Source organism: Notechis scutatus, chromosome 1 (genome assembly GCF_049901735.1).
Source record: "Notechis scutatus isolate UNSWTSFEM ecotype Mainland chromosome 1, rNotScu1.2, whole genome shotgun sequence".
In the NCBI taxonomy this organism is placed as follows: domain Eukaryota; kingdom Metazoa; phylum Chordata; class Lepidosauria; order Squamata; family Elapidae; genus Notechis; species Notechis scutatus.
The window spans coordinates 211,496,068-211,510,089 of record NC_142009.1 but is presented as its reverse complement, the minus strand read 5'-3'; the positions used below and the strand labels follow the sequence as shown (position 1 = coordinate 211,510,089).

The 14,022-nt window shown below is 36.0% G+C and overlaps 1 protein-coding gene across 4 annotated transcripts in view; it reads right to left on the bottom strand.

Annotated features, from left to right (window-relative positions):
* Positions 1–14,022, bottom strand: part of NCKAP5 (NCK associated protein 5) — a 711,275-nt gene that overhangs the window by 64,356 nt on the left and 632,897 nt on the right. For all 4 annotated transcript variants that reach the window (XM_087950139.1, XM_087950137.1, XM_087950138.1 and 1 more), the window contains 3 exons: positions 8,721–9,038; positions 5,465–5,604; positions 2,585–2,717 (listed from right to left, as the gene is read on the bottom strand). In XM_087950139.1, the coding sequence (XP_087806265.1) occupies positions 2,585–2,717; positions 5,465–5,604; positions 8,721–9,038 (591 nt within the window). The remainder of the gene's footprint in view (positions 1–2,584; positions 2,718–5,464; positions 5,605–8,720; positions 9,039–14,022) is intronic.

The following is a 14,022-nucleotide window of genomic DNA, read 5'->3' as shown; positions in this document are numbered from 1 at the left end:
GGACCTTGGAGTACTCATCTCTAATGATCTAAGTGCTAGAGACCACTGTAACTACATAGCCAAAAAGGCAATAAGAGTTGTTAACCTAATCTTACATAGCTTTTTCTCTGGTAATATTACACCGCTAACCAGAGCATACAAAACATTTGCTAGACCAATACTCGAATACAGCTCATCAGTCTGAAACCCACATTATGTATCTGATATTAACACAGTTGAGAAAGTCCAGAAATATTTCACAAGAAGAATTCTCCACTCCTCTACTCATTGCAGAATACCTTATGCCACCAGACTTGAAATTCTAGACCTAGAAAACCTAGAACTATGCCGCCTTCAATCCGATCTAAGTATAGTATATAAAATCATACATTGCAATGTCCTACTTGTCAATGAATATTTCAGCTTCAACCATAACAATACAAGAGCAAACAATAGATACAAACTCAAGGTTAATCACACCAAACTTGATTGCAGGAAACACGACTTTGGCAACAGAGTGGTCAATGTCTGGAATACTCTACCTGACTGTGGTTTTTTCCTCAAACCCCAAAAACTTTGACCTTAGACTGTCTACTATTGACTTCACCCCTTTCCTAAGAGGTCTGTAGAGGGCGTGCATAAGCACACCAACATGCCTACCATCCCTGTCCTATTGTTTATTTTATTTTTCTTATATGTATCTATGTATTCATAACTATGTTTTTACTTATACCTATTATCTTGTAAGCAATTGACAAACCAAATAAAAGAAAAAATAAAATAAATAAAATTAGCATCCATCTTGAAACAAACAAGATATTATGAAGAAAGAGGAACTGATAGTAGCGTTTTGTTGGAAAAAGCACATATTGTATGTCAGTTGATATTATTATACAATGTAGGGCAGTTACACAATTAGATCAAAAGTAAACCATTTGATTTAAGAGGCACAGAATATAGTCACACATTCAGCTCTACCACTGGTAATCAGCAGTATACTAAACATAAGGAGGTCTGCTTATATATTGCTGCAAATAGGCTGTTATTTCTTTAATGAAAAAGTTCTTGATAAGAATAGTGATTGGAGAAACGTTTAAGGAATCTTAATTAAGCTACTGCAAAAAGCATTTTATTTAATTGTAAAGTAAAATCATTATTCCTTCAATTTTCTTTTTTCTTAAAACAGTTTTCTTTAGGTCAGATCCACTTCCTACATTCTGGCTTACATACATATTTGTGGTGGTCAAAAAGATTCTGAACATAATAGCAATTGCACAGATTTAAAAAGAACCAACCATCTGCCCAGGGAAAGAATGTGGTGCTGATTTTGGAATCGTTAAAAGCAGTAAACAGTGTTGTGTTATGAAAAGTGTGTAAAAAAATGTCCTATGATCTCTGCTATCCGAGGGCATATATGCATACCTACCCTTTGTTTTGCAATCAGTGGAAACCCGCCTCTTCCAGATTAATAGTTACACAGGATGCCATTTTTAATAATCTTATGATTTTTCAGTTTTATCATTTATTTATTTTAATGCATTCTGCTTTTAATACTTAAATTCTATCAGCTGCCTAGAGCTGGTTATGTGGGTGCTCTGATAAAATTTACAAATAAATAAATCTTATCTCCTACAGCTCTTAGACATGTGACTATAGCAGTTATATGGATATTATTTCTTGCCAGCAGACATGTTCCAATGTACTTTGCTTGGATCCTTATTTGCACATTTTGTGCTTGATTGATTAACTAGAGTTAGTCAATATGAACACCAGCTCCCCAGTGAAATAGTGTTGGTATTTTTATTTGTAGATCAGAGGTAAGCAATCTGGTAATTTCCTAATAGTTCAAACCAGCAGAAGCAACTGATGAAGGGATTTAATAGGCCCTCCAATTTTTTGGTAGTCACATTTAGAATTCCAGAATGGTGTCCTTTCAAACCAGTTTTGTAGTTGCTGTGACTGTGAGCTTTCTCCCTATTAACCTTCTTGACACCAAGGATGCTCTCTACTATTTTGTTTTATTATTATTTTTTCTGAACACTTAGCCCTAAGATCCAGCCACTCTTCATTTTATTCTCAGAACAACTCTGGAATTTAAATAGAGATCACTATATTATGGGAAATAAAAATTATGCTTAAGAGTGTATCTACAGGGTAGCTGCTCATTTTTACACACATTCACACAACATGTATTAATAGCTTTGTGGATGCTAAGGCAGATGTCACCTGCTACACTGGTGCCTGTGATAAAAGTTCAGTATGTGTATTTTCAAAGAAAAATTGAATATGGGTTTAACTATAGAATGGGAATCGAGTTCATGGCTCATTGGCTTCTTTTAAACCATTTAAGAATGGGACTTTTGTGTATATGTTGTATAATATACTGTTGAAGCAATAACCCAAGATTATTGTTTTACTTATGCCATAGGGGATTTATAACTAAAAATGTTATGGTTTGACATCTAGTCACAATCACGCTGCAAAAGGTAAAAATAATGATACAATAAAGAATAATGGCGAATGAGATTTTAGAAATGATGGCTAAAATTCATCCCTCACAACAGAAGTGGGATTAATACATTTCTGTGCACAAATGGTACAGTACCTTGTTTGTTGTTCTTCATTAAATCTACCAACATTTCCCCTCCAGTTCCAAAACCATTTGTTTCATGCTCTAGCTCCATTTCGGTATCACTGCTACTGCTAGCAGAGTAAGTGCACACCCTCAGTGCCCTGTCCTGTACAAAACAACATATAATTCCTTGACTCAAAAGAGAAAACATTTCACCAAAAACAGTGGATCTGGAGTGCAGGCAAATAAGGTGAATCCTTTTTATCTCTTTCATCCCAAACAATTTATTTAGCTGCTGCCATTTGCTATCGATTATGTCATTAAATGTCACAATCCCTGAGCATTCTCCCAGCACAACCTAATTATTAAAACCAGTTTGCGCACAATCCAGCTACAGAATCCACTTTGCTTTAATGTTATAACAAAACATTTGAGTAAAAAGGATCCACAAAGAGTTAGTAGCAACCTAGGAATTCAGAGTGGGTCATTTGCCTGTTTTTTCTCTGGGGTATGATCCCTGAACTGACAGAATTGGAAGCAAACATTACTCACAGGGTGAGGAACACTTTGGAAATATTTTGGATGTTCCCTATATTATAATTTTATGGGTTGGCATTTGTATTTTTATTGTTTTATAGATATTTATTTCTTAGGATTATAATTTTTAATGCTGTAAGCCACACAGAGTCATTTCGTTATGAGGTAGGTGACAAATAAATTAAATAAATACATGAATAAAATATTAAAGAACCATAACATTGAAGGGACCTTAGATGTCATCTAATACAGTGGTCCCCAACCTTTCCGGCTTGGTGGCCTGGTGAGGGGCGAGAGGGGATAGTTATCTGTGAGTGGTAGGCATACGCACAAGTCGCAAACAGCTCCATTTGCACATGCATGCGCTCACTCATTGCTTGCACGTCCCGGTTCTCAATGGGCTGTGGCACACTAGTGGTCTGTGGTCTGTGGGTTGGGACCCCTGATCTAGTACAGTGCCTATCCAGCACAGGAATCCAATTCTGCAGTATCTTCCTATGAAACAAAATGTACTGTATTGTAGTAGGGAACCCTGAATCAATACCATTCTCCAGAGGTACAATCTTCTGTAAACATTATTGTTTTTATTTTATTTGTGCTTATATCTAAGCATAGTGCTATACTGAGTTTTTCTCATAACTATCACCTGCTGAGGTTGATGGAGTTGAGAGAAGAGTAACTGGCTCAGAGTCATCTAGGGAGGCTTCTGTGGCTGAAAGGGGTTGAAGTTGTTGTGGTTAAGGTGCTGGCTTAGAAACCAGGAGCTGATGAATTCTAATCCTGCTTTAGGGATGAAAGCTGGCTAGATGACTCTGGCCAATCACTCTCAGTTTACCCACCTCACAGGGTTGTTGTTATGGGGAAAATAAAAGGAGGAAGGAGTATTAAATATATTCATCGCCTTGAGTTACTTGTAAAAATAATACATGCGAGATAAAAATATAATAAAACTTAGGTCTTCCCACTCAAATCCAATACCTTAATCACCATACCACCTTGACTTCACCTCACTATTCTAAAGGAAAAGATTCAGACTATTATCTTAAGGGACTATAGATTTATTCTAATTCTTTATTTGGCACAATGCAAATAATTGTATGATTGTAATTTTTCAATATAGCTTTTTAAAAAATATATTGATTGAAGATAGATATGTAGTATCTTCTTGATTAATTTCTTCTCTTTTTTTCCAAAGGAAATTCTGGGTTTGATCACAGAAATGCAATGGGCTTTCCTTTTACTCTTTCACACAGTCCAGGTTTCCAAGAGAAATCAACCCAAGTATTTTTCTCTCGGAGAAGAAAATATAACTGCTTCATGTATCCTTTGCACTTCAAAAAACGAAAGCAGCTTTGGATGAAGGCAACTTTGATTCAGAAAAAAAAAATTACAGCAAAAAATTTTAAACATTCCTATCTTCAATGCCTCTTTTATCAAATTCAAGGCTGCTAACACTTGCAGTAAAGAAAATAACAACAGCAGGAAATATTCTATGTATTTTTCACATTAAACTTTGGCCTTCAAATTCTCTTGCAATTGACCTCAGTTTCCTGGAACATAGTAAGAGGCAGAATATGATCACTTTTTAAAAAGAGATAGTATGAAACTACAGTAATCAGTACATACAAAAAAAAAGAAAAACAAAATGAATCTCTACTATATAGTGTTTGGGGATAACAAAGGCTTGATGTCTTAAGTTGCTAGATTACTTGACATCATGTCACAATTTACTCCCCTGTAAATTAACTCTGCAACCAATAATAACAATTATTTGTAAATATTGTAAATGAAATGGGAAAGCACATATAGTGTATTAATGCTAACGAATATGCATGATATATTACTGAACAGAACTTTTGTTCAATGTAAGTTTATTTTTGGTAAACCTACTGCTACACAAAATATTCAGCAATAATGTTATCCTACCATTCTTCTCTCTGTTAAACAGCTCACAACTTGTATGGAAATGATGAGAGACTATTGGATTTGGTCTAAAAACAGAGGTAAGGTATTTCCTTGCCATGAGCCTTATTGGGTGTTGGGTTTGTCATATGAATCATAACAATCTGGCTTATACCAAGTTTGACCTTAAGCCCGTCTTTTCTACTGCTCTATACTAAATGGCAATAGTTGTTCAGGATTTTAGGCAATATTTTTTCCACTATAACATGGAGAAGCCAGGGCTGAACATGGGACATTCGGAATACAATCCATCAATCCATCAGTTATAATACTGTGTTATAAGCAAATTCCTAATATAACTGATATCACAGAGTTTGTGAGGATGAAGTAGGGGATCAGATAATATTTAGGGGACGGACAGAATATAAATTTGAGAAATAAATCAAATACTTGCAAAATCTTTTACATTTATACCTTGGCTTTGATAACATTCTTGCTGCTCCAGTCTGGAAACATCTTTACGTTGCTACTTTTTTCTTTCTCTAAATCATCTAATGATCCTGAAGCCAAACAATTTGATTCTTGACTGTTGTTTTCCATAGGACTTGTTACTCCTGGACAACAACAACAACAAAAATCGAACATGGTGTCTTGGATTCTGTTTGCATGAGAGGATCAGATTCATTTATGAATTGACTGATTACACTATGGTCATGTGAAAAAGAGAGAACAGGGGCTTGCAGAATGTTACAAATGCAGAATATCTGCATATTCTTCTTTATCCAGAAAACATGTAGTCATCTCTGCCAGAAGACATTTACCAATAAATTGGATGTTAAAGTAAATGCAATGAATTGACAACATTTTTTAATAAACTAAATCTCTTCCCTTTCAATAAATTTGAGTAAAGAAGACTGGGTGGGAATATCGCTTCTTCATTGTAAGCTGCTGCTAAGGGCTTGATAGCTCCATTTCTACACAATGGAGGAAGAAGAAGTAGACAAAACTAACCTGATATACAAGCCAAATCACTTAATATTATGGATATACAAAAGCCAAATCACTTAATATTATTCTTACATTATCAAGAGCATACTTCCCAGCCATCCCTATTGTTAGGGATATGCGAGAAGAGTACATATAATCTCCAATTATAAATAAAATAAATACATTGGCACTGAAAACACAAAGATCTTTGGGTTCTGACCATTTTTAATGGAAAGCTTGAGGAAGGGAACCATCAAATATAGATTTTCCAACTCAGAAGAAAAGAATGAAGCAATGCAAAAAAAAAATTCTCTCACCACAAGTGTTCTTAGCCAAACAATTTACTCTTTTTCAACTGAACAACTTGTAGAACAAGAGCAGACGTAAATCACAGTGCTTTGTAAGATTCACTGTATGCATGCATATGGGAGGGGAAAAGAGAGATTGGTGAGAAGATAACATTTGAAAGTGAGAATGACCTCCCAATCTGCAGCATACCAGACTTTTTTTTTAAAAAAAACCTTCCAAGACGATTTAATTAAGAAACAGACCATAGAAGACTGGTGCAGTGAATATTAGCATTAAGATCAGGACAATCTTACTGCTACTGAGTTCTTATGAAGCAATTCAGTGCTTGCAGTTTCTATTCAATTTGTTATAATGACAGTGTTTAATCATGGAGTCTTTTCTATAGCACGCTGCTGAACTGAGGTCACACATGTGGCTATTCAAGCATGTAGCATATAATCTATAACTAAGATTTCTGTTCTAAATCTCCTTTAGTTGTGCTATTAATTAACAATACACTTTTTAAAAAAATACTTTAACTTAAAATACCTTTTCTTTAACTACAATCTGAAATGAGCAGGGGAGTTTCCAATGAACCATACAGCATGTATTTGCATTCTGTTATAAGCAGTACAAACCTGTATTAGGAATATTACTAAACCAATTAAATTCCAGCATGTTTAATTAGAAGGTGTCTCATAAACTTTGAAGAATCTTTAAAGCAGCTTATTTACTCATCTGTTCAATTTAAATATTGACACATTAGCAAAACATTATTTGGGAATCTTGCAGTAGATTTCTAATTCTCATTTGAATGTGGCAGTCGGATAAAAGGTCAGCTTTGCCAAATAATTGTACAGTCTAAACACGTTAATGTATTCTTCTGTTTTAAACATTTCTTTTTCTTTTATGAAGTACATGGGATCATGATTCAAATACTTAAAAAAAAAATAACATTTAGCACACGAGGTTCACGTATCAGTGATGAACTTGAAAAGGGCAGCCTTTTATATTTCTCAGTAAAATGTCTATGGAGATTCTCAATCATCCAGTCACAAACATTTTATTCAGAATCCCAAAGGTGCTTTTCAAAAGTCAACTACACTTTCTTGGGTGTTTTGTTTTTTTCTCCCTTGAAAACATTTCACTTCTCATCCAAGAAGCTTCTTCAGTTCAACTTGAATGGAAGAAGCTTCTTGGATGAGAAGCAAAACGTTTTCAAGGGGGAAAAAACCCAAGAAAGTCCAATTGCCTTTTGAAAAGCACCTTTGGGATTCTGAATGAAATGGTTACGCTATTTCTAAATATAGATGTATGAATGCTTCATATAACAAGAATAATCAGTGGGGTACTTTCAAGAGCTTGCATTGGCATTTACAACAAATCCACCAGGATTAAGACCCATATGGACACATAGGACATACCCACACATTACATGCACATACACCCATAAACATTTTAAAAGGAAAAGCTTTCCCAATTTGGAAAAATCTGCAATTTGCTTTTGACTAAAGCCTAAACTTGCCCTGGCTTAGCTCTGACATTATCCACAAGGTATTGAAAGACATGGTGTGGAAGAGTAAGCTGCTGGAACAAAATTGCAGGCACTCTGCTCCCTTTTTTTTCTCCTATTTGGGATTTTTCCCCAGCGTCAGCCTAGGAGAATTGCCACTAAAGCTGCAATCTTGACACAAATGTGGTAGGAGGTGTGTGCTTTGGAGCTCTGCAGCCGCCAACAGAGTACAGCAGCCAAATGAATGAAGGTGGTTTTCCCTCAGCAGGAGTGGAGTGGCTCCGAAAGAGAGGAAAAGAAGTATAAAGGCTCAGCTAGATAAAGCACAACATAAAAACAAGATGCAAGGACTCTACATAATGGCCATTTACAGAAAAAAGAAGAAATATCAGAGAGGGTGTGTGTGGGGGGGGGGCACTTAAGACAGAACAGACTTAAGACATAAATGTTGATGCATGTTAGCCATAATATGGAATACAGCGTATCATATATTGAATAGTAATAATATAGATTATAATATGAACATGTCAAATATAGTAATTGTCATATAATTATCATATACTGTAATATGAGCTTGTTTTTACAAAATAGAACCTCCCACCAATGGGAGATAGAAACAAACCACCTGTTTAGGGCCCAGTATGTTTGGGTCTCTCCTGAATCTGGGTCAGGCTAACTGGGGTACAGTTTAAAATAGAACTTGTAACACATGCTATGTCTTCTTTATAAGACAATAGATCACCATTCAGCATCAGAGCATCTCCATTTCACTGGGATCCCCGGCTTGTAAAACATCTAGGGTAATGCGAGGAGTCTTTTCAGCTGCATTTTCCACACGTTTTTACAGAATGTTATCTGCTAGGAGGGCCTCTGCTAATGAAAACTGACAGGTGGACACAAGGCATCTCATTTGCAAAAAAAACCAGACGCTGTCATTTTTACCTGAAGAAGCTGCTTTTGGAAGATGACTCTTCAAAGCCTGCACACCTCTATCAGCCATCATGGGATCTGATGCCGAATGAGAAATTACACTCTCGACAGATCCCGGGCTTTTATTAGTTGTTGAAGGCACTTCACGTTCTAGGGTTTGGGCTTTCTCAGATGGAGCCTGAGGAAAAGGTTGCTTGGGTGACGTGAAATCTTCATTTTCTAAATCCAGTCCTTGTTTAGAAACGTGTCGGCCCGTCGAACGGTTTCCTGAGTCCGGAAGAGGAAAGGTTCCTATTCCACTGTCCAAGGTTCTCATTTGGCAGCAGGATTCTAAAAGGTAAAAAGACAGGCTACTTTCAATGGAAAAGACAAAGCACCACAACAGAGAGTACCTTGAAGGAAGGGCTTCTGTGTAAAGGAAAAGGTTATGGCTCATAGGCTTTGTACATACATCCCTAGCTGGGAGTATTTTAAAATGAGATAAGGCCTTTAAAAAAACTGAGAAAAATCATTGCAAGTCAAAGCGAACAGTATTGATCTATTTATTTTTTTTATTTATTAAAAAAAATTATAAATTTTTAAAGCTGCCTGAATCTATAACACCCTTAGGAGGGTTTAAACAATTAAAATAATAATAAAAAATAAAGCAGAAAATTAAAAAAGGGGTTCGGGAAGGAGAACCATCTAGGTTAAAAAAAATATTCTACAAGAAATCCATCATGCACTTTAACCAATTGATCAGGAACTTTTAAATGAAAGCAGGGGAGAAGCCATGGGAGATCTCTGGAGAAATGCTGTTCCAGAGGACTGGCAGAGCATAGGCATGCTTCCTGGATCCCATCAGATCACTTTGTCTGAGCAATGGGATCTGCAGGAGTCCAAATCTGTCTGATCCAATAGTAGATCTGCTGGAGATAGACAGTCCCTCAGATAGCCAGGCCCTAGTCCATGGACCAGACCTTGAATTGCAATCATCCAGCCCATTGCAATCATCCATATAAAAGTGACTAAGGCATGAGCCTGTCTGGATAGCCTCTCAATTCAGGAATGGACATAACTGACACACAAGGTAAACGTGTGTGAAGGCCTTCCTAGAAAGAGCTGCCACCTGCTTTTTAAACAAGAGCTGTGCATCCTGGAAAAAAACCCAGATTGTGCACCAGTCCAGAATAAGCAAGTGCTACCTCATCCACCACTAAAAATGAAGTTTCTCCGGGGCCAAATGATCCAAATCACAACTGTTCAATCTTGACAGAGTTGAGTGTGAGTCTGTTTCTCCTCACCAGCTCCCTCATAGCTTGCAAGCATTGGGAGAAAACTTCTAACAACATCTCTTAGAGATAGCATACTGATTTATTGGATAAGCAAGCCAAAATGATCTAAGTATGACAAAAGATTGCAAGCAATGTTCTTCAATGTCAGATCACAAAAACTACATCTAAAAGTATATATATATCATGCTCTTAAAGATTTGGGTCAGGGTCATGGTGGCCAAGAACACAGCTGGCCCAAACTCTGAGTCACCCTGGGTCATCCCACAATTTCTATTGAACTATAAAACCTTTTCTTTTTGACAATCTTAGGATCCAACCTATTCAAATAGTGTGGTAGTACAATAAAACTAAGTATAAAGCAAAACAAAATGTCTGTTCTGTAGCTACCAGCGTTGTCCATTACCTAATAATACCACTGATCCAATTTCAAGGCATTCTTGGGAAAAAATTGAAATACAGAGCATATGCAAACCAGATATTCCACTTTACTGCCATCTATATTAAAAATGGAAGTAAGGCATGGAGTACAAGTTAATCAGAACTGTTGCAAGTTGCATAGCTAGCTTTGGCCTATATAAGTAATACAGATCTAGTACATTTCAATATACTCTGAAATTTTATTTTACTTTTTTATTTTATTAATCAAATGTATTTGCTTCCCAATCTTGCCATGGGTCTATTCTGGGCAACTTACAACAGTAAATGGGAAAAAATGATAAAAAATGTAAACATAACATTAGTAAAGCAATGAAACAATAAAAATAAACAATGAAAATACAATATGAATTAAAAGATGGTTGGTGTGGAATATTATAGTATATGGTCCTAAAAGAATCACAAAACAAGTAAAATGAAGCTTTTGTTAGAGGTATTATCTTTTATTTTTCCTAAGGGACTTTCATAATAGCATTTGCTATTACAGTTATAACTTCACATACTTCCTAGAATGACTTTAGTCTAAATAAGACAGGGTTAGGCTATTATTTGTAGAGAGGAATCTCAAAATGCTATCATGTAAAGTTATTTTTAACCAGCCCAGTAGTTATCTGGAAATACATCAATCTGGGGTGTTTGAGATTTGAGCAAGGACTGTACTTTTCTTCTAAAATAAAAGTCAAAGCATCCCAATTATTTTAGGCTCACTAAGTTACTCACAGAATTGTAAAATTGGCTTAGGAGACTACATGAAGTGAAAGATCGCACAGAATAAACTGTACACCAAATGTAGACCTTACAACTATTCTATTTCAGGCCATCCAATACATGTCATTCTAGAGACAGATATAAGGAAATAAAAAGGGTATCCATGCATTCTGAACACTGTATGCACATAGAAATAGATGGAATTTGTTTGAGTAAGAACAAATAATGGTAAGATTAGGAAAGTATTGGCCTATCACTCATGTGTAGCAATTAACCACCACTATTTCAGCACCATGGACAGCTCCTATCTAAACTTCAAAGTGTGTGTAACAGTTTATACAACCTGAATAGTTTGCTGTATTTTAAACCAGGTTCAACAGTGTAAAATGATGGATGAATATCCAAGTGCACAAGCACCAAACTACAGTCTTTCTGAAAACACAAATAAGGAATATTTTTCAGAAATGAGTTTAAATTTTAGCTCCAAAAGGCAGTGAATATTACTACTAGTATTGTTGTTAGTAACACTATCCTTGACTAATTACCTTTACAATCTTCCAAGTTGTATTTCCACGTAAGGAGAGAGAAGCTAAAGGGTTGGGTTTTTTTTTTTGCTTTTTGCAGAAATGGACCACTGCCAGATTTAATGAATCAATCTAATTGTACTGTTCTTCCTTGCCCCCTCCTCTCTCCATATATTTGTAATGGACAAAGGCCATCTACAATGTTTACCATCATTGTACTATTTCAACTACTCACTTTTACAAGATTTATGAAAGGTGGGAGCTTTGGATCTATGATTCAAAAAGATAGTTTGCTCTGGAGAGGAAAGAGCAACATTCACCGAACAAATAAATAAATGTTTCTGTAATCATTTTAATCCTTTTTAATAGTTTGTTCTCTAGACAAGAAAGATCCACGAATTTGATAAAAAGATTTTTTTAATATTTCTTCTCTCAGTTTCGTATAACGAATCAGTTCTTTGATATTACATTTTTCATTTTACTGATTCCATTAGCTCCAAAGTACCCCTCTTCAATATTCTTCAGTACAACTATAGGCAGTTATCTCTTATTATGTTTCACAGTTTATGTGAAATGAAAAGAAAATGAGCCCCATTAATGCCAATATCATTTACAAACAAGTTACCATGATTACGGAAAGTATTTTGAATTATAAATTCCACAGCACTAGCAAAGTGGTAGCAAGGCTCATTTGAAAGGGGCTCGAAGACTGAAATGTTATTCCCAAAATCCTGGATATCTGGAAGTTACTACAGCTAATTTTCAAATAAACATGAATTGGATCCAGCTGCAAATAAATGTCTGAGGCCTTCAACCTATATTGCAATAGTTTGTTTGGGTATCACCATTTAATTCCTCTTTGTGTTCAGAAAGCAAGTAAGAGCATTTCCTTCCTTCCTTCCTTCCTTCCTTCCTTCCTTCCTTCCTTCCTTCCTTTCCTTCCTTCCTTCTTCCCTCCCTCCCTCCCTCCCTCCCTGCCTCCCTCCCTCCCTCCCTTCTTCTTGCCCTTTGAAACCAGTCTCTTGATTTTACTCACAATAGTCCTATTTACTTGATTAAAAGAGTTAAATAACTGCCCGTTTTATATATCGTAACCCTGGACAGTTCAAAATGTAAAAAAAAACAAAGTGTAAAAGCAAACATTAATACTAACAGAAAGTAGATCTCATGGCACTTCCAAAACATTCCCCGTTTATCTACTGATCACCAGTCTCAATGTTTGTGGGAAGACCCAATGCTTCATGACCTTCTGGGAGCTTCTTCACTGATATACTTGACTGGGAAAGGGGGCTGAGGGTCACTCCGGCTTGCAAATGGGAAAATGAGATTAATTATCTTAGCCGATGACCCTGTGAGTGTTAAAAAATCCAAATAGCCTTGATTTGGACTAAAGCAGCCCTCCTCAACCATCATATGGTCTAAACTGCTTTCTGGGGGGCTAACTAACCCTATCACTTTGAATGCTGCTTCTCTAGGATTATTATTGTAGATCATCATCCGAATTTCCACGTGATTCCTTAGTTTATATTACTTGATTCTGACCTGAAGAGTTAGAACAACAAGCTATTCTGAATAAATTCCCATTATGCCATTGTTTCAGTGACCAGAATTCATTATCTCTCAAATTCCTCTCTATATTTTATGACAAAATAAAACATGGGAGCAAAATACTTTTTCTTCCCTTCTGCTCTAGCTCCTTGGAGGCAATTGTCAGTGAGACAGAAGAAAGTATCTCAATCTCAGTCCAGTAATTTTAAAGTCACTAATCAAGCTGGAAAATTAAAGAAATGTATCTGCTGAAAATCCCTGCAAGTGTATCAAGTTCACCCTTGCAGCAATGAGCACTAAGTTTTCCTTTCTTCTTGAAAAATATGAACAAAACAAGAGGAAAATATCCTCTGGTATTGAATCATATTTTCTTCTTAAAAGTGTAAAATGGAAGCTATTGTGCTTCCTGCTATTTGCAGGTTTCTGGAGAAATGAGAGAAAAATCTTGTGATTATATTATAGGTGTTCTATGTGACATTCAATGCAAACCTCCTTCCATCTAGACACAGTAATTTGCAAAATATTACAAAAGAGATTACACTAAAAGGGTTCATCGGTATCGCTACACACTTTCAGCTGACAAACGCAAAAGCATTAGCTTAAAACTGAGAAAGAGAGAGAAAAAAATAAGCTAAAAGTCTGATCACATCTTCTCACAACAAGCTATATAAAGCTGATGGGAAATCTACTTTTATTGTCAGCCTGAGAGGAAATTTAGAAAGTCCAGAGTTTGGGTATGTTTAAATTGTACTGAGGATGTATCTGAATTGGGGGAAGGACCTCAGCAGCTTATCTGAGGTCCCAGTAGCCATCCCAGGGTCTTCC